The sequence below is a fragment of the Dendrobates tinctorius genome, unplaced genomic scaffold, assembly GCF_039654945.1.
Source record: "Dendrobates tinctorius isolate UK_male_01 unplaced genomic scaffold, ASM3965494v1 ptg000020l, whole genome shotgun sequence".
Classification (NCBI taxonomy): Eukaryota; Metazoa; Chordata; class Amphibia; order Anura; family Dendrobatidae; genus Dendrobates; species Dendrobates tinctorius.
The window spans coordinates 8851450-8873089 of NW_027361688.1; the positions used below are offsets into that span (position 1 = coordinate 8851450).

General features: G+C 43.5%; 1 protein-coding gene across 6 annotated transcripts in view; it reads left to right on the forward strand.

The window, feature by feature from the left end:
• DENND2A (DENN domain containing 2A) overlaps positions 1–21640 on the forward strand; it is an 82524-nt gene that overhangs the window by 26332 nt on the left and 34552 nt on the right. For all 6 annotated transcript variants that reach the window (XM_073567610.1, XM_073567608.1, XM_073567606.1 and 3 more), the window contains exons 2-4: positions 9019–9117; positions 14418–15509; positions 18088–18212. In XM_073567610.1, coding sequence (XP_073423711.1) covers positions 9050–9117; positions 14418–15509; positions 18088–18212 — 1285 coding nt within the window. In that variant the 5' untranslated portion in view covers positions 9019–9049. The remainder of the gene's footprint in view (positions 1–9018; positions 9118–14417; positions 15510–18087; positions 18213–21640) is intronic.

Sequence of the window (21640 nt, forward strand, 5' to 3'; positions counted from 1 at the left end):
TCAAATATTTTTGCAAATGCGAAACATAAAAAAAATGTTAATGCTGTCTAAAATGAAAAAAAAAACCATAGCAGCCAATCACAGCGCAGCTTTCACATTACCAGAGCTGTTTTAAAAATGAAAGCTGAACTGTGATTGGCTGCTATGGTTTTTTTTTTCATTTTAGACACCCTGCACCCCCCCCCGCCAATCAGCCAAGGATAGGCCATCAATCGTAAAGTCCTGGAGTAAGCAGAAAAATTAAAACATGATTCATCAAAACTGGAATTTTGTACTCCAGAGTCGATGAAGGGGGCAAAGGAGTACTGGGGTCAGGCCGGGGTACATTTCTGCCACTTTTTATGTGGGTCCGGGGGGGTGAAATAGTTACTCAGCACTGGTATTGTTCGCTGCTCTAAGGGGGGAGCCGTACTCTTGCTGGGGGGGGAGCCGTACTCTAGTTCGTCTCTGCTCTCACAGCTGGTTACACTTGTTTTTTGGGCATCTGTGCCCAGCAGCTCCTTTCATCCATCGCATTGATATTCACTACAAGGTCCCAGAATCCCAGTAAACCTCCCCGTCCCGGACCTCAGTCCCTTGCCGGATCCCCTCTACCCTCTTTATCCTCCTCGATCAGCTGGAAACCCTATTGGACCCCTGTAAACTATATCTCATGGTCTCTCGGACCAACAATGGCGCTCTCATCCCCGAGCCGTCTCCTGCTGGGAGAAATACCCACAAGATAAACAAGGAGGCTTCATGTCGGGGATGTAGCCCCCTCCATCGCAGCCGCTACCCGTGCCAGCAGCGCACAAAGTGTATAATTCGGCTGTCACGCACTCGTCAAATATCACCGCGTGTCACCATGGTGTACCGTACTCATAACAGCGGCGTTCTTTAGAGTTATCATTCCTTTTATGGCTTAAAGGGGCTTTCCACTTTCCAAACGGTGGTCCTCAAATAACTGTACAAATTGCAATACTTTTTACCCTCGCCCCCTGTCTATCACTGGCTGCCCGCCATTGCCTCCGTGCCTTTGTTTTAGCTGCAGCGCACATCTCCGCTGCAACCAATCACTGATGTAGATGGCACAAGCTGCGGCTAGTCGGCACTAGACCGGAGTAGTATAAGTACTTTTTAAGTTTGGGTTTTTTTTTCTATCCGTGTACAAAAATAAGAAAAATGGTGCATCTTCTAGTAAAAATCCCTTCCCGTTTTGTGTACACAGCTCCTATTCAGAGCTACGCAATTCTATATTAACCGGCTACAAACAAACCCCATGTAGTTTGATCCTACCATCTGCCGATACCCCCAGGAACACCATTACTGCCCCACTCGAGACCCCCCACTTTTGAGGAAACACCATCCCGTTTGAGCCCACAGGTCCCCGCAAACTCAGGACTGCGTGAGGTTAGAAAGAAGAGGAAACTGAGAAAATAGATCTGACTACACTGGGTTTGTTTGTAGTCTGTTACCATGGAGACGCATATGTTTGAATAAGAGCTGGGCACACAAAATGACAGATTTTTGTAATGGATGAAGAAGTACCCCCCCCTCCCCAAAAAAAAAAAAAAAAATGTCTGACAACTTTGTGATCCGACTCATGATGTGGAAACATGTCCATCATAGGAGTATGGTGATCTACCGAAACACAGGCTCCAGGTTCCCTAATTTGTGCTCAGCGTGGTCCGATGCCCTTAAGCTCTACCGTGTGACCCCACTGACCCGGCGGTCCCACTCGGGTGTTTTTGGAGAGTTACTATTTCTATAAATAAGATTTGGGAAGCAGAAAAGGGAAATACAATTTTATGACTCACTGTCACGAAAAATACAACTTGTAGTTTTTGCTCATAGGCCCCTTTAAATAAAAAAAAAGGCCACGTGGTTCCCATCACGGCATAGAATGAGTGACCCCGAGTAAGGCCTTGTTCACACATCGGTGTTTCCCAATCCAAATACAGACCGTGATTCACGCACCGGCCGCCGCCTGACCTCATCTTCACAACCTCATGAACGGTCAGGAGACCACAGCCGGTCCGTGCACCGCGGTCCATACTCGGAGGTGGGAATGATGATTGTACGGCTGTGTGCATAATAGTAGTAAAGGGGTCAATGAGATAACACTGACAAAATAAATAATAGTGCCATACAGTGCTCACAGGAAAAGATGCTATACAGTATCTACATATTATTGCCATACAGTGCTCAGATAAACCTGCTGCACAGTATCTAGAGATTATTGTCCTATAAAACTGTTATACAGTACCTACGTGTCATACAGCGCTCATATCATACTGCTATATGGTATCTTCATAATGGTGCCATACAGTGCTCAGGTAAAACTGCTATATGGTATCTTCATAATGGTGCCATACAGTGCTCATATAATACTGCTATATGGTATCTTCATAATGGTGCCATACAGTGCTCAGGTAAAACTACTATAAAGTACCAACATAAGTGTCATACAGTGCTCATATAAAGCTGCTATACAGTATCTATATATTATTGTCATACAGTGCTCATATAAAACTGCTATATGGCATCTGCATAATAGGGATATATTGCGTTCATATAAACCTGCTATACAGTATCTATTGTACCATAGTGTATTACAGTGCTGACATAAAACTGCTATACACTGCCTGCACTATAGTGTCATGATATATGAACAGTGTAATACATGATCATCTGCTGCACATAATAGCGTCATACACTGCACACATAACACTGCCATACAGTGACTACCTATACATGGTATAAGGTGGGCTTAGATACTCTGGCTACGCTGGCAGAGTCACACAGACAGTATCACACAGGAACAGCTCAGATACACCAGTATCACAAAAGATAAACTAACCTACAGCAACTAAGCAGAAAGTTTCACACAGAATAGGCTTAGATACCGCTCAGAAAGCAGGATTATGCAGTACAAGCTCAGATATACCTGGTTATTAGTATCACACAAAATAGGCTTAGATACATTATTTGAGCTTTTAGTATATCACAGGTAAGGCTTAGATACACCAATATTGCATTGCATCTCTAGAAATTGTGGATAGGCTTAGATACATCAGGTCAGCAGACTGTATCACGCAGAATAAGCTTAGATACATAAGCTCAACTGAAAGTATCTTATAGGATAGACTTAGATACAGAAGCTAAGCAGAATTGATCACACATGGCAGGCTTAGATGCACAGCTTAGCAGAAGTGATTACACTGGATAGGCTTAGATACAGCAGCTAAGCATAAAGAATCACACAGGATAAACTTAGATACATCATCTCAACTGACATAATCTTACAGGATAGGCTTAGATACAGGAGCTAAGCAGAAATGATCACATGGGATAGGCTTAGATACACAGATAAGCAAAAGTGATCACACAGGATAGACTTAGATACAGCAGCTAAGCAGAAATTATCACACAGGACAGGCTTAGATACACAGCTAAGCAGAAGTGTTCACACAGGATAGGCTTAGATACAGCAGCTAACCAGAAGTGATCCCACAGGACAGGCTTAGATACACAGCTAAGCAGAAGTGTTCACACAGGATAGGCTTAGATACACAGCTAAGCAGAAGTGTTCACACAGGATAGGTTTAGATACAGCAGCTATCCAGAAGTGATCCCACAGGACAGGCTTAGATACACAGCTAAGCAGAAGTGTTCACACAGGATAGGCTTAGATACAGCAGCTAACCAGAAGTGATCCCACAGGACAGGCTTAGATACACAGCTAAGCAGAAGTGATCCCACAGGACAGGCTTAGATACACAGCTAAGCAGAAGTGTTCACACAGGATAGGCTTAGATACAGCAGCTAACCAGAAGTGATCCCACAGGACAGGCTTAGATACACAGCTAAGCAGAAGTGTTCACACAGGATAGGTTTAGATACAGCAGCTATCCAGAAGTGATCCCACAGGACAGGCTTAGATACACAGCTAAAGCAGAAGTGTTCACACAGGATAGTCTTAGATACAGCAGCTAACCAGAAGTGATCCCACAGGACAGGCTTAGATACACAGCTAAGCAGAAGTGTTCACACAGGATAGGCTTAGATACAGCAGCTAACCAGAAGTGATCCCACAGGACAGGCTTAAATACACAGCTAAGCAGAAGTGTTCACACAGGACAGGCTTAGATACAGCAGCTATCCAGAAGTGATCCCACATGACAGGCTTAGATACACAGCTAAGCAGAAGTGATCACACAGGACAGGCTTAGATACAGCAGCTATCCAGAAGTGATCCCACAGGACAGGCTTAGATACACAGCTAAGCAGAAGTGTTCACACAGGACAGGCTTAGATACAGCAGCTATCCAGAAGTGATCCCACAGGACAGGCTTAGATACACAGATAAGCAGAAGTGTTCACACAGGACAGGCTTAGATACACAGCTGAGCAGAAGTGATCCCACAGGACAGGCTTAGATACACAGCTGAGCAGAAGTGTTCACACGGGACAGGCTTAGATACACAGCTGAGCTGCGCTGTCTCCAGGAATGTGTGGGCCATGAGATCCAGCATACTTCGCCAACCACAGACTGAATACTTGATATTAGAAGGGAATGTACCGCAGTTCGGATACTTCTGCGTTGGTCACGTGATCCTCTGGCCCGTAATCGCTTTATAATACTCTCACTTCGTGTTATCACTCTCAGCCCCTCGCGTTCCCATCTCTGCCCTTCCGTCCGGTCCTGGTCTTGTCTGCAGGCAGCAGATGGTAACGCTTTAGGACCGTCCACAAGGACGCGGGGCGCCCACCGTTAGGTGTCTGGAGACCCCAATCACCTTCTATAACCTCAGCTGTGACATGAACATCCCGTCACATAGTAGGACGGCAGCTCGGGGGTTAATGGGCAGACTGCGCCTCGTCATGGAACAAAACCCCAATCATTTCTCTTGGGAAGGCGAGTGTCTGTAATGTGGCGTTTCGGTCCTCATTTTGTTTGGAGGCTTCAGTTCAGGGGCATTGGCCTGAAAAACGTGTAAATGGGGGCCTGATACCAGAGTCTGGGGGTGTGAGGGACACAGGAGGAACCCTAGAAAAATGGGGTTGTTCATAGCATTTCTCTTTACTGATACAGAGTTCCAAATCCTCTGCTTAGTAAGGGGAAGCTCCTCTTGAACTCAATACTAAATCTGTATATAGTGAGCTCCCGCTAGTGGTGTCTCTACCGGTGTGATGTCAGAGCTGTTCTGTGTGCTCAACCAATTACGTCTCTCCCTGCTGCTCTTCCTCTCTCCTCCCTCCCTCCCATGCAGATTTCCTGAGAATCTTCAGCTGCATCTCCCTCCTACCCCCTTCTTCACTCACTTCATTTACAGTATTACGCTAAATTATATTTGTGGCGACTGAGACGATTTCTGAATCAGTCCACTTTCCTGGTGCAGAGTTCCAAATTCTATGCTTAGTAAGGGGAAGCTTAATAAAGACAAATACATTTAAACAGCTCCCATTGAAGGCAATACTAAATCTGTATATAGTGAACTCCCCCTAGTGGTGGCTCTTCTGGTATAATGTCAGAGGTGTTATGTGTGCTCTCAGCCAATCACGTCTCCCCCTGCTGCTCCTCCTCTCCTTCCCTCCCATGCAAGTTCCCTGAGAATCTTCTCCCCCTGCTGCTCCTCCTCTTCTCCCCTCCCTCCCATGCAGTTTCCCTGAAAATCTTCAGCTGCATCTCCCTCCTACCCCCACTCTCTCTACTATCTACACTAAATTATAAATTTTGATGACAGAGAAGATTTCTGAAACAGTCCACTTTCCGGATACAGAGTTCCAAATCCTCTGCTTAACAAGGGGAAGCATAATAGAGACAGATTCATACATCACCCATTGAACTCAATACTAAATCTGTATATAGTGAGCTCCCTCTAGTGGTGGCTCTCCCGGAGTGATATCAGAGTTTTTTTGTGTGCTCTAGGCCAATCCTTTCTCCCTCTGATGCTCCTCCTCTCTCCTTCTTCCCTCCAATGCAGTTTTCTTGAGAATCTTCAGCTGCATCTCCCTCCTACCCCTTTTCCTCACTCTCTTCCATCTGCATTAATACACTAAATTTATATTTTTGGTGACTGAGAAGATTTCCAAATCAGTGCAGAATACAAGACCAAAGGAAGGACGTGGTGGAAATTCCCTTTATGCGGTTTGCGGAGAGTCATCTCGTACTTCGAAGGTCTTCAATAGCCAAGTAGCTGTGTAATCCTAAAGTCGTCCCTCATTATTTCCAAGCAGTCGAGCCTTAAACGTCTGTTTTCGTCTTCTGTCCTCTAACGTGATCTTTTTATTTATCCCCCTCTCCCCCCATTCCTTGTTTTTTCTGCCCTCGGTGTAATAATCCAGTATATCGATATAAGGCTTAGGGCTCTGATTATGTAACCAGGAGGCACTGAGGTGGCACAATTGAGGTTTTGGCAGCGTAAACTCCTCCTGCGCTGACTTCAGCTTTGCCCTGCCACTCTTAATTGGGTGGAACGGTGCAGCGGAGCAAGAAGATCCATTTGGCAGAAGCCGTGTACCCAGCTGGAAGCTGAGGTTACTCAGGAATCCCGGCTGTAACCGGAGCACTCTATGTGTTTTATTCTGGCTGAGTTATAGGGTTAGCGTGATTTATTCCTGAGCTGAGGACATGGGGTCAAATAATTGACAAAAAAACACATATTAACACGAGGGTGGACCCGTACGTGCAATAGCACCACGCAGGTATACGAAAGGCGTCTATCGGTCTATACAAGTGATCAACTAACCAGATAGGTGACAAGTGTTAGATCGATGAGGGGTCGACTTTTGAGATCCCCAGTAACCTCAACTGCTGCAAATTTTGAAGGATCGGAAAGTCACATGCGCATGCCCTCCCTTTCTCCTCCGGTCTTCAGATCATGGATCTGAAATGCATGCGCCGGTGATTTGAAGATTGGCTATCTTTGCCTGTTTCACAGGCTTTAAACAAGGTGTGTGCGCATGCGTCCCGGCCACAAGACTAGGGTCAAGAGGGAGATGAAGCACATGTGCTGGTGGTGGGAAGATCGGCTATCTTTGTCCAGGTCATAGACATTGAATGGAGCGGCCGGGCACATGCGCATGTGTCCCACTTTCTCCTCCATGCACCAGACCAAGGTCAAGAGGACCTCAAGCACATGCGCTGGTGATGGCAAGATTGACAGACTTTGAATGAAGTGGTATGCCACATGCGCAAGTGCCCCACTTTCTCCTCCGTGCACCAGACCAAGGTGAGGAGGACCTCAAGCACATGCGCTGGCAAGATTGACAGACATTGAATGAAGTGGTATGCCACATGCGCAAGTGCCCCACTTTCTCCTCCGTGCACCAGACCAAGGTGAGGAGGAGCTCAAGCACATGCATTGGTGATGGCAAGATTGTCGGCGTTTGAATGACGTGGTATGTCGCATGCGCAGATGTCTCTTTTTCTTTGCCGGCCACATGACCAAGGACAGAAGGAGTTGAAGCACATGATCCCCAAGTCCTTCTGACATGGAGAAGGACTTGGGGATCCTAGTTAATGATAAACTTACCTGGAGCAGCCAGTGCCAGGCAGCGGCTGCCAAGGCAAACAGGATCATGGGTGCATTAAAAGAGGTCTGGATACACATGATGAGAGCATTATACTGCCTCTGTACAAATCTCTGGTTAGACCGCACATGGAGTACTGTGTACAGTTTTGGGCACCGGTGCTCAGGAAGGATATAATGGAACTAGAGCGGGTACAAAGAAGGGCAAGAAAATTAATAAAGGGGATGGGGGAACTACAATACCCAGAGAGATTAGCAAAATTAGGATTATTTAGTCTAGAAAAAAGACGACTGAGGGGCGATCTAATAACCATGTATAAGCATATAAGGGTCTTATATGGGTATAAGTATATAAGGTCAGTAGGAGATGAAGCAAATGTGCCAGTGATGGGAAGATCAGCTATCTTCGTCAGTGTACGGCGCATGCGCATGTGTCCATCTTTCTCCTCCACGCACCAGACCAAGGTCAGGAGGAGTTCAAGCACATGCGCGGGTGATATGAAGATTGTCTATCTTCGTCTTTGTAGGTCACATGTGCATGTGTCCATCTTTCTTCTCCGTGCACCAGACCAAGGTCAGGAGGAGCTCAAGCACATTCGCCGGTGATATGAAGATTGGCTATCTTTTTTCAGTGTCATAGCTTGGACACATGCGCCTGTCTCTCTAGTTCTTTTCCAGCTCCCAGACCAAGGTCAGGAGGAATTAATGCTCATGTACTGAAAATACAGGGATTGACAATCTTTACCAGGACCTTAGACTTTAAAAAGGAGCCACAGGTTTCGCATGTGCATCGGTCTCCCTTATATCAAGCTACCTGACTAAGGGTATTAGTCGTTGAAGCACATGTGCGTGCGCCGGTGATGTGGAGAATGGCGATCTTTGTCAGTGCCATCAACTTGGAATAAAGCAGAATGGAGCATGCGTAATCTTCACTTCTTTCAACTCCTCCTGGTTGTGAACGGTCCTGTGACCATCTTCCTATCAATGGGGGTTCCAAATGTTGGACCCAACCCAGCAATTTTTATCTATTCAGTATGGGTAGACAGAAGTAACCCTTTAAAGGGAATCTGTGACCAGGTGTTTGCTATGTAATCTGAGAGCAGTATGATGTAGGGGCTGAGGCCCTGATTCCAGCGATGTTTCACTTGCTGGTCTGTGTACAGTCATTTTGATTCAATCACAAGTTTTCTCTGTTGCAGAGCTCAGAATGCTGAGCCCTGTATAGTTCCGCCTACACCACTGAATGACAGCACACTGTACATTGACAGAAAGCTGCTAATTAGTGGTGGGGGCTCAGTTACACAGAGCTGTGGACTAGGAGGCACGAGACCGCTAGTCCTGTAGTGATAATCTCCTTCTGATAAAACACTGATTGTATTGAACAACTTCCTGTCCTATATGTTGCTTTTTGTGAACTTTTGAGCCAAAAAATAACATGAATTGACTTACATCCCCTGTATTGAGCCTCCAGAAGGATAACATTGGATTTTTTGTTTTGTTACAGGGGAGCGGGTGTAACGTCACGTGCTGACACCATGACTGTGAGACGGGCTGCTGAGGTGACCAGGAATAAGAATCACGCTGTGCAACTATCTAGCCACAGGTAAGTCCTACGAGTGATATGTGGCATGAAGGACGGTGGTACAGATGCAATACTCACAGCTGAGGTTTTGTTACAGTTGCACTGATTATTGACAAATCCATCCATAAGGCATATAAATTACCCTGTGTTTTATCTCATCTGATGAGGTAGATCGATCGACCAGAGGAAAAGTGAAGACTCAGCGAAGGGAGACCGATGAAGCAGAGTAGAAATAATTGCACAGCAGTGGAGCATGAAAACCACTTGGCCATCAATGTAGCATAAACCAGAGATGTAGCAGAGACTAGCGATTATGCAGAGCTGGGTAGCTCAGTAAACTCGCTTTAATGATGTAGCACAACGCAGTGATGCAGAAGAGTTGAGTATGTAAGGACACCGGTGACGATGTGACAGAGTTAAGTACATCAGATGACTTGAAGTAGCATTGTAGCAGAGCCAAGCAATGTAGCAGAGTTGGTGAGTTGATTAAGTAAGAAGACTGGTAGCGATGTAGCAAATCCCCACTATGTAGCAGAGTTAAGTACATCAGATGACTTGAAGAAACATTGTAGCAGAGCCCAGCAACGTAGTAGAGTAGGTCATGAGACTCACTGTATTGATGTAGCACAGCCCAGAAATGTAGCAGAGCTGAGTAAGTAAGGAGGTCGGTAGCGGTATAGCAAAACCTAGCAAAGTAGCAAAGTTGAGTTAGTAAGGAGGTCGGTAGTGATGTAGCAAAACCCAGCAATGTAGCAGGATTAAGTACATCAAATAATTGAAGTAACAGTGTAGCAAAGCCCAGCAATGTAGCGGAGTACGTCAGGAGACTAACTGTAATAATGCAGCACAGCCCAGCAATGTAGCAGAGTTGAGTAAGTAAGGAGACCGATAGCGATGTAGCACAGTTAAGTGCATCAGATGACTTGAAGCAGCAGTGTAGATCGGGAGACTCACTGTGATGATGTAGCAGAGCCCAGCAATGCAGCAAAGTTATGTAAGTAAAGAGATTGATAGCAATGTAGCAAAACCCAGCAATGTAGCAGAGTTAAGTACATAAAATGACTTGAAGTAATGATGTAGCAGAGTCCAGCAATATAGCCCAGTAGGACTGGAGATTCACTGTAATGATGTAGCACAGCCCAGCAATGTAGCAGAGTTGAGTGAGTAAGGAGACTCGTAGTGATATAGCAAAGCCTGGCAATGTATACCTGAGTCCAGTGATGCCCCAAGTAGTTTTCATGCTGCCTGTGTAGTCAGGTGTTTTACCACCACTTGAGGTGTCCTATAAGGTTGAGGCACAGCAGGAACCGTCAGAACGTGAGACTAGCGAGGAGCCCAGCGCTGGAGCTGGTGTCACTGAATGGCGACATTCATTATTACATTCAGAGTCTAAACCCCTAATACAGACCTGATCCTGCATAAGTGACAAACCCCCCCCCGCTGCGAGAAGTATAAACTCTAGATAAAAAACGCTTCCCATTGACTCACAGCAAGCAGAGATCTTGAAATTGATAAAAGGAATGAAGACACAAAGTAATTGTAGAACTTTTTAGTATAAAAAGTAGTAAAAAAATTAAAATTGACAACAGAAATGGTATTTTAAGGAATTGTTATCTCTGCAGCCCCCCGTCCAGGGAGTGGAGCCCTAATGCCTGGCACCTATAGTAATACAGGATATGGCAGTGTCTTATTACCAGAGCACTGACGTTTGGACCGGCTAGATCACGGACGGGTTTCATCTTGTCTTTGGCATTTTTCGGCAGGGTGGGGTTAATAGTAAATTTGGGAAATCGCCAGCCTAAAAATGTATTTGGGGCAGGAGCTGAGCTCGGGTACAGTACAGATTTGCTGATAGATACAGTATATATGTATATGACGGCAGGAATTAATTCACTTGAAGGGGTTGTCCATCTCTGACATTGATGGCCTATCCGTGATACGCCATAACTATAGGTGTAGGTCCTAGCGATTGGACCTCACTATAAGAGGAGAACTAACCACATATTCGCACCTCTCTCTATTGAGGCACCTTGGAGTCATCAAGTCACAGCAAATATTGTTGCTCAACTCCATCTGGTACCATTATACACTGCGTATTTTTCCATAGTGTGAATATGGCTTAGACAACATCTAATCCCCCCCCCCAGTTACTGTACAAATGGTATGGTCCATCCTGTGCCACCAGTGGAGTGTAGATTACGAGTCGTGTGTCCGTACCCATTGTTGATCTTCTCTTCCTCCCTTCCACCATCGCGGTTGTGGCTTGTGGTTTCTCGACCTCACCGAGTCAGGGTTTTCACTTTTTTTTTTTTTTTTCTCTTTTTCCACTGTGCTCTTACAGTTTGGAGCCAGGAGATGTGAGAGTTTACCGCGGTTTCTTTAGCTTTGACCGTTTGCTGACTCGCACACATATTAAAGAATTGGATCTGCTGCCGACGCGTTTCGTGTTTTCTCAGCTTTCTCTGCTTGAATCGAACCGCAGGAAGTGATAAAAAGTAGATGTTTAGAAAAGCTCATTAACCCTTTATATCAAAGACTATGAATAGGGCATAGCATGGGGTGGAGGCCACCGAGACAAGTCCCCTGAGTGCCGACAAGCCATGTTATTTTAGTTCCTCTTGAAAAGGGATCTCTAAGGTTTATCTTTGGCATACAAAGAGCAAAAGTTGCTCACTTACCCTTGTCCAATACATTTAGAAGGGGGCACTTCCCTCCATCCTTTACCCCTTTTTTTGTTATAAAGTCCATTTAGATAAGGTGTTGACCCCAGGTGGGACTGTAGCTCCTGAAGGGGAAGTCTCCATAGCGCGTTCCACCTTGTTTAAAAGTCCTCCTGACTTTAGGCACCTTGTTGAGGAGCATAAAAAAGGGCCTCACCTCAAAAAAAAAGGAAGACTTCTTTTCTTCTACGACATGACGGTGGAGTAGTGTGTATGTTGAAGAAGAACTTCAAGTGTCGGAAAGCAAAGAGTCAATAATTGTAAATCCATGACTAAGACTAAATATGTAGTCTGGCTATGAGACAGTAAAATATGACTTTTCCCAAGGGGCGGTTGACCTATGCCCTTCAGACCCTCGGGCAAAGACAACTCGTAGAAAGTTTAAGCTGTCAATCAAGTAGGTGGAACATATAGAAACCAGTATGTAAGTGGTTCTTGAACGTTACTGGAGAGTTTTTGGCTCTCGGAACCCATTAAATTTCTGATGGACTGAACACCATAAAAGTTAAGTGGTGATTTGGGTTTGGTCTTCTGGAACCCTGGTGGAACAGTTGTTGTGGCCATATTGTGAGAGGGTGGAACTAGTGGCGGTTACCTTGAGGTAAGAAGTCCAGAGTGTTTTAAGTTTTGGGCTTTGTTTCGAATAATGCATTGGATAAGCATGGAAGTTTGGGAAAAAAACGCTGGATAACGTTCGAAACGTGTAGCTTTACCTTCTTCTGCCATGCACGTTTTCGGATTGGATTTTGAAATAGATTTTAAAGTACTTCAATAAAGTGGTTGTTTTATCCAAGAGCTGTAACTTTGCTTTTTTCTTTATTGGATAAGAATTAGGCTACTTTCACACATCAGTTTTTTGCTGTCAGGCATGATCCGGCTTTTTTTAGAAAAAACGGATCGGGCATAAATTTTTGAGAACTGTAGAAACGGATCCGTTTTTTTGCTGGATCCGTCTCTGTTCCTGGAGGCTGGCCAATTGGATCTGAGCATGCGCAGACTTAAAAAAACCGGATCCGGTTGCTGGATCCGTCTTTTTCTGGATCCGGCGCATTCCGGCGCCCATAGACTTTCATTGTAGCAAAAAGCTGGAAGCGCCGGATCCGGCGCTTCCGGCTTTTTCGCCGGAGACAAAAAACGTTACAGTAGACGTTTTTTCAAGACGCCGGAATGAGACAAGTTGCCGGATCCGGCAAAAAACGGATGAAACGCAATGCCATCCGGCACGATCCGGCGCTAATGCAAGTCAATGGGGAAAAACCGGATCCGACATTGCATTTTGCCGGATCCGTTTTTTCCAAAAAAAGCCGGATCGCGCCTGAAGGCAAAAAACTGATGTGTGAAAGAGGCCTTAGACATGATTCTGGAGAAGGTTGCGTAAAAGGGGAGTTATAACTTGCCAAAATTTGTAATTTTTGGTGTGAATGTCTCTGTTCTCCTGAATCCAGCGATGTTTTTCTTTTGTCCCTGCACCTCTCCGTTCTTGAGATATGGTCCTCTCTTCCATGTAATTAAACTAGTCTTGTTAGGCAAGTGGGTGTGACCCACAAAACTCGTCTTGAGGACCACACCCAGTTGGATAACAAGGGTAGATTTATATGAAAAGAAGAAAGAGCTACATCTCAGGAACAGAGAGGTGCAGGAACAAAAAAAACAGATGCCAGTGAATAGTGGTATTTACACCAAAAAAGAATGTTTTTATCTCAATGGACAGCCTTTTTTTACTGATAATTGGCTCAAGATGTGCCAAGATAAGGGGTGCAAATACATATTTATTTTTACTCTGTTGGGCTTTGTTAATGCTACTTTTGTCTATGTTGGGGATATACTGATGTTGTATTTTGAGAAATTAGAGTCCTTAAAGGGAATCTGTCAGCAGATGTGTCCTATATAATCCGAGAGCAGTATGAAGTAGGGGCTGAGACCATGATTCCAGAGGTGTGTCACTTACTAGGCTATTTCCGTAAAAATTAATGTTTTATCAGCAAGAGATTATCACTACAGGACTAGGTGTCTCATGCCTCCTAGTCATGCTGCACTATATAACTCCGCCCCCACCACTGATTGGCAGCTTTTTGTCATTGTACAGTGTACAATCAGTGTTGTGGGCGGGATTATACACAGCTCAGCATTCCAAGCTCTGCTAGATCTACGAGAGAAAACTGTATCAAAATGACATCAAGCAGCCCAGTAAGTGACACATCGCTGGAATTGGGGTCTCAGCCCCTTCATCATGCTGCTGTCAGATTACATAGCAAAAACTGGGTAACAGATTCCATTTAAAGGGATTTTCCAGCCAATGAAATGTATAAAAACAGATCATATGGAAGTAGTTTCGGCAAGTCTGATGGCCTTCAGTGGCTACTTAGAACCATCTTTTTACATGTCAACTGCAGCGTCATCTCCATTTGACTGTATTACAAGGAAACTTTGTTTTATGGAGTGTGACCGCAATTATTTGAGACTCATCCCTATCGTTGTCCCTTAAAGACCTATTTAATGCAGTTATTAGGCTCCGCAGTGATCCCGAAATGATTAGCGTCCATTGCCTGAAAATTAATGACATCAATTACATTAATGGTGCCTTGTGTTTTGTCTCACCAGGGTGACGCCAACAGATAAAGAAAACTGTGGGACTCGGAAAAAACTTGAACTTGCTCAGCTTCACTTGAGTGTAAAAAGTCAAACTGTAATTAAATCTGACTCGGTAAACTATAACCAAGACGATCATTGGGTAAGAAGTCCTCTAAAAGGTCTGGAGAACCAGCCAAGAAGTATAAAAGGTTTACGGCAGAACATGCTCAGCAACAAAATGACCATCCATGACCCAATGATGGAGATCAACGTCAAAGATCCAGACCTTCTGCTAAAGAAACAGTTATCCAATACCAAGTCTTCCCCGTTACCCCAAAAGATAGCCTTGAAGAAAACATCGAGCATCAAAGATAAAATCTCTGAGTGGGAAGGAAAACGAGAGACGCAGTCCCCTCTTTTAAGCCGGAAGGAGTCCATACAAGTGAAGAGACAGGATTCCTTTGGTACTACTTTTGGAGACACGAATGTGGACGATGTCAAGAACCGTCAGAAAGGAAGCTTCAAGAGGATGTTCAGTTGGGAAATGGACAATGAACGAAAAGACTCTATAAAACTAGACAAGAAAGCTGAGAAAGAGACTAGCCTGAGTGTGGAAACTAAGGAGCAAGTCATTAGTGCCAAGAAGGACCAAGCTACGGTATTGAGCCAAGTGAAGAAGTTTGAGCGTTCAAAGAAAGACGGTCCGGTGGAAGGGCTGCCACAATTGCCAGGAACTTATTATTCACCACAATGTTTATTAGATTCTGAAAACCAGGAGAACAAACCGGGGTCAAAAACAAAATGGGGGTCGGATTCTGAGAACGCCGAGCCGATTTTTGGGGTGGTGGGAGAGGGGAGAACGTCTAGAAGGACCAGCAATGTGGACAATGTATACACGGAACCTGGTGCACCTGAGAAGACATTACCTATCAACCCTTTACCCAAACCGAGGAGGACTTTCCGACATGAAGGGGAGGTGGGACCGGTTAGAGCCGGTCTTCGGAAAAGGGATTTACCTCCACTTCCTTGTATACCTCCACCTCCTCTGCCCACATCTCCTCCACCATCAGCCGTGAGCAGAAGACTTTGGAATAGCAAGCACAGAAATAACGGAGACCATAGGTACTTTATTTTATTTTTAACTGGTTTCAGAACTATGAATAGAAGATACAAGATCTAGAATACAAAAGTCAGGATGGATAGTTGAGGGCTTCTCGTTGCTTCCTTTTTTATGAAGTCATAATGAATTGTATTGTTTTGGTTTTGTCTTTGTTTGACCTCACATCTGTGTCATCTGACAATCTATTCTGTTACATAAATCGGATTAGTAACACAAAAAGAATATACAAGCTCTAGGATCTAGCAGTCAGGAAGGAAGTTTGAAGGCTTCTCGTAGCTTCCTAATCTACGAGGCCACAATGATGTGTATTGTTTGGTTTTTTTGTTTGGTTGTATTTTTTACCTTACATGTCTATTTTCTGATAATCAATCTTTTTACATACAGTTAATCTGATATATAAGGCAAGCAGAAGATCCAAACTCCAGAATGCACTAGTCAGGAAGAAAGGTTGAAGGCTTCTCATTGCTTCTTAGCTTGTTAATCTATGAGGTCACCACAAACTGTTGTTTCTTTATATAGTTTTTTTTTACTTTACATCAGTGTTTTCTGAATCTATTTCTTTTTTTTTTCATACCGTAAATCTGTACATCTGATTTATAAGGCAAGTAAAAGATCTAAGCTCTAGAACCATTCAGGAAGAAAGGTTGAAGGCTTCTTGTTGCTCCCTAATCTAGGAGGTGACATTGAATTGTATTGGTTTTTTTTTATGTTGTTGATGTCTGTTGTTCTTTGTTTTTTCACTTTACACCTGTGTTTTCTCATAGTCTATCTTTTTTTACACACAGTAAATCTGATGTACCGTATATAGCAAGCAGAAGATACAAACTAGAATACACTAGTAAGGAAGGAAGGTTGAAGGTTTCGTAATCTACAAGGCCACATTGAGCTGCATTGTTTCTTCGTTTGTTTTTTACTTTACCTTTCAGCTCTTGTAATCAGTGGGTTTTTTTTTACATTCAGTAAATCTGATTTATAAAGCTCCAGAACCAGTCAGAAAGGAAGTTTAATGGTTTTCAGATCTACAAAACTACAATAAAATTAATTTTTTTAATTTTATTTTTTATTTTTTTTAGGTTTTGGCTTTTTTTCTAACCTTACATCTATGTGGTCTGACAATCTTTTTTTTTTCTTTTCACATAAATTTGATTTGTGTGTTGGATAGATGATACAACCACTAGAATAGACCAGTCAAGAAGGAAGGTTGGGGACCTCTCAATGCTTCCAAAAGAGTGTAGAGGGCCATAATGAAGTTTATTGGGTTGTTTTTGTTTCTTTTTTATTTTACATCCTTGTGTGTTGTTACAATATATATTTTTTCATAAATCTAATTAATAAGGCAAATAGAATTGAAGTTAGGAAGGTTGAGGGTTCGTCGTTGACACCTAATCTACGAGGCCACAATGAATGAATATGGGATTTATTTTGACCAAACATCTGAACCCTCTGACAATCCTACTCCTTTTTTTTTTTGTTTTTGTTTTTTACAAAAGTTAAAAAAAAAAAAAAGGGTTTTAATACTCCCAACCTTCCTAACTTAGCATCAATTCATACGATACGATAGGATAAAAGCCAAAACCAGAATCTCAATTTGCAGACACTGTATTTTGGGGTACTGCCCCTCATCAGTGCAAAGTGTGAGATTCATCCTTGAGTCTGGAAAACTGGTGGCTTAGAAAAGCAGAGAAAATGAAAAGCAACTTGGCAGCAGTCAGCTCTCGCCATTGTTTGTCTTAATTTTCTCTATTAATCACGTTTTTTAAAATTTATATATATATATATATATATATATATATATATATATACACGTCCTGAGATAGGGGCATTTTTATTTAGTGCTACTTTTTATGATCTTACTCAAGGAGGCGTGGTTCACAGGATAACAATGCAATACAGCCTAAAGATACACCCCAGAGGCTGAACCTCTATTTACGTCATCTGTATCTTAAAGGGGACCTGTCACTAGGTAAAAAAAGTCAAGTTATTGCTCTTATTTTATTCTTTCTGCTCCGCTGAGTACGCCGCTTTTTGTTTTTCTTGAATCCGCCTTACGGTTCCAGAGATACGGACCTTTCTATTTGGTGCTAGTTTTTATGGTCTTTATCAAGGTGGCGTGACTCACAGGAGTATCGGGGCGGGGCTTTAGGCTGCTTTGCATTGTTACCTGTAAGCCACGCCTCCATGATAAAAACTAGCACCAAATGAAAAGGTCCATATCTCTATAACCGTAAGGCGGATTCAAGAAAAATAAAAAGCGGCATACTCAGGAGATCAGCAAGAATAAAATAGGAGCAATAACTGGATATTTTTGAACTGGTGACAGGTCCCCTTTAAGATATAGCTGGTGTAGATAGAGGTTCACAATAAGAAAACTGTTCGGATTAAAGTGGTTTTCCAGGATATTACCGTTTAGGATAGGACATCAGTCTCTGATCAGTGGGATCCCACCCCAGGACCCCCACTATAGATCTTCAATACCAGTCCTTCTTGTAGGACTAGTTCTATTTCCTTTTTTGGCGGCATCAGAAGACTTGAGGTTCATCCGTTGCCTCACTGGGTTTCACCATTTCTGTTTCCTTACAGGAAATCCTACGAATTTGAAGATCTCTTACAGTCGTCGGAGAACGGTCGAGTAGACTGGTACGCACAGACCAAGTTGGCCCTTACTCGCACTTTATCCGAGGAGAACGTCTACGAAGACATCTTAGGTGAGAACTGGTGGCCTTCGTCAGCATTGTTAGATTTAAAAGGGAAGTACATTTTTAATGACCAAGGACCTTAATCAGTGCTTGTTTCTATGTCTACATATGTGTATGCAGCTCTCATGACAAGCTATGTGCCTTGACCTGGCTGTGTACAACTTGCCCTCAGCACAGATTACAATGGAATCTTCTTTAAACACTTATGAGAAACAGTCGCATGGTTATTAAAAGTGGAATTCCCCTTTAATTTATTTTTAGACGTCCTGTACTTTCCTTAATTGTCATTAATTATTCAGCAATGTCTTATTACCGAAACTTCTACTTGTTTGACAAGTTATAAAAGGCATGCCAAGAATAAGAAAGACATGGTTGCTTCCTTTAAAAGAAAAAAACAGCGCCACCTCTGTCCACAGGTGTTGTGTGGTATTGCAGCTCACCAAATTCACTTTAATGTAGCCGAGATGCAATACCAGTCTCAACCAAAGGACAGATGTAACATAGTAACATAGTTTTGAAGGCTGAAGGAAGACCTTATGTCCATCTAGTTCAGCCTATTTTTAGTGCAGCTGTTCTGCATTGTTGATCCTGGGGAAGGCAAAAAACCCACAGAGTAGAAGACAATTTTCTCCATAGGGAAAAAAATTCCTTCCCCTAAGCTGGGTCAACCATCTACCTATAATATTCTGTTATTCGTAACCTTCTATACTGTTACTCACAAGAAAAGCCTCCATTCCTTTCTTACATTCATTCAGTGAGTTGGCCATCACCACTTCCTCAGGAAGAGAATTCCAGAGCCTCACTGCTCTTACCGTGAAGAACCCTCTTCTATGCTGGTGCAGAAATCGTCTTTCCTCCAAACGAAGAGAATGCCCCCTTGTCCTTGTCACAGTCCTTGGTACAAACAGTTCATTGGAGAGATCTCTGTATTGCCCTCTGATATACTTGTAGATATATATTAGGTCTCCCCTAAGTTATTATTATTATTTCTTTTTCCAAGGAAGAAGTTTAGCGAAGGGGAGCGTCTTATACAAATATGGGTGGGGCTTAACATATATTTCTTTATTTAAGTTCTGCTTCACTTTTTCCCGTCTCCATGTTATGTCATGTTCGGAGAATATACTTGAACTGTTGAAATGTGTCCTCTCGGCCCTACGCAATAATGGAGTAATATCAGTAACACAGCAGTGTGAAATCAGATAGCGGCAGCTTAAAGTAATGGCAGGAAAATAGCCGGGTCTGTGCCGATTACATAATATATATATATATATATATATATATATATACAGTCACACATTAACACAGTCACACAGATGGGCACATAAAGTAAGGCCAGCAACATAGCAGGGTATATACAGTAGTGCCAGTGATATAGTAGTGTCTAGACATCAGTAAATCCCCGTAGCAGTGTATATACGGTAGTGCCAGTGACATAGCAGTGTCTATACATCAGTACAGCCCATAGCAGTGTATGTACGGTAGTGCCAGTGACATAGTAGTGTCTGTACATCAGTACAGCCCCATAGCAGTGTATGTACGGTAGTGCCAGTGACATAGTAGTGTCTATACATCAGTACAGCCCCATAGCAGTATATGTACGATAGTGCCAGTGACATAGTAGTGTCTATACATCAGTACAGCCCCATAGCAGTGTATGTACGGTAGTGCCAGTGACATAGTGTCTATACATCAGTACAACCCCATAGCAGTGTATGTACGGTAGTGCCAGTGAGATAGTAGTGTCTATACATCAGTACAGCCCCATAGCAGTGTATGTACGGTAGTGCCAGTGACATAGTAGTGTCTATACATCAGTACAGCCCCATAGCAGTGTATATACGGTAGTGCCAGTGACATAGTAGTGTCTGTACATCAGTACAGCCCCATAGCAGTGTATGTACGGTAGTGCCAGTGACATAGTAGTGTCTATACATCAGTACAGCCCCATAGCAGTGTATGTACGGTAGTGCCAGTGATATAGTAGTGTCTATACATCAGTACAGCCCATATCAGTGTATATACGGTAGTGCCAGTGATATAGTAGTGTCTATACATCAGTACAGCCCCATAGCAGTGTATGTACGGTAGTGCCAGTGACATAGTAGTGTCTATACATCAGTACAGCCCATAGCAGTGTATATACGGTAATGCCAGTGACATAGTAGTGTCTATACATCAGTACAACCCCATAGCAGTGTATGTACGGTAGTGCCAGTGACATAGTAGTGTCTATACATCAGTACAGCCCATAGCAGTGTATGTACGGTAGTGCCAGTGATATAGTAGTGTCTATACATCAGTACAGCCCCATAGCAGTGTATGTACGGTAGTGCCAGTGACATAGTAGCGTCTGTACATCAGTACAGCCCCATAGCAGTGTATGTACGGTAGTGCCAGTGACATAGTAGTGTCTATACATCAGTACAGCCCATAGCAGTGTATGTATGGTAGTGCCAGTGATATAGTAGTGTCTATACATCAGTACAGCCCATAGCAGTGTATGTACGGTAGTGCCAGTGACATAGTAGTGTCTATACATCAGTACAGCCCCATAGCAGTGTATGTACGGTAGTGCCAGTGACATAGTAGTGTCTGTACATCAGTACAGCCCCATAGCAGTGTATGTACGGTAGTGCCAGTGACATAGTAGTGTCTATACATCAGTACAGCCCCATAGCAGTATATGTACGATAGTGCCAGTGACATAGTAGTGTCTATACATCAGTACAGCCCCATAGCAGTGTATGTACGGTAGTGCCAGTGACATAGTAGTGTCTATACATCAGTACAACCCCATAGCAGTGTATGTACGGTAGTGCCAGTGATATAGTAGTGTCTATACATCAGTACAGCCCATATCAGTGTATATACGGTAGTGCCAGTGATATAGTAGTGTCTATACATCAGTACAGCCCCATAGCAGTGTATGTACGGTAGTGCCAGTGATATAGTAGTGTCTATACATCAGTACAGCCCCATAGCAGTGTATGTACGGTAGTGCCAGTGACATAGTAGTGTCTATACATCAGTACAGCCCCATAGCAGTGTATGACCGGTAGTGCCAGTGACATAGTAGTGTCTATACATCAGTACAGCCCCATAGCAGTATATGTACGATAGTGCCAGTGACATAGTAGTGTCTATACATCAGTACAGCCCCATAGCAGTGTATGTACGGTAGTGCCAGTGACATAGTAGTGTCTATACATCAGTACAACCCCATAGCAGTGTATGTACGGTAGTGCCAGTGATATAGTAGTGTCTATACATCAGTACAGCCCATATCAGTGTATATACGGTAGTGCCAGTGATATAGTAGTGTCTATACATCAGTACAGCCCCATAGCAGTGTATGTATGGTAGTGCCAGTGATATAGTAGTGTCTATACATCAGTACAGCCCCATAGCAGTGTATGTACGGTAGTGCCAGTGACATA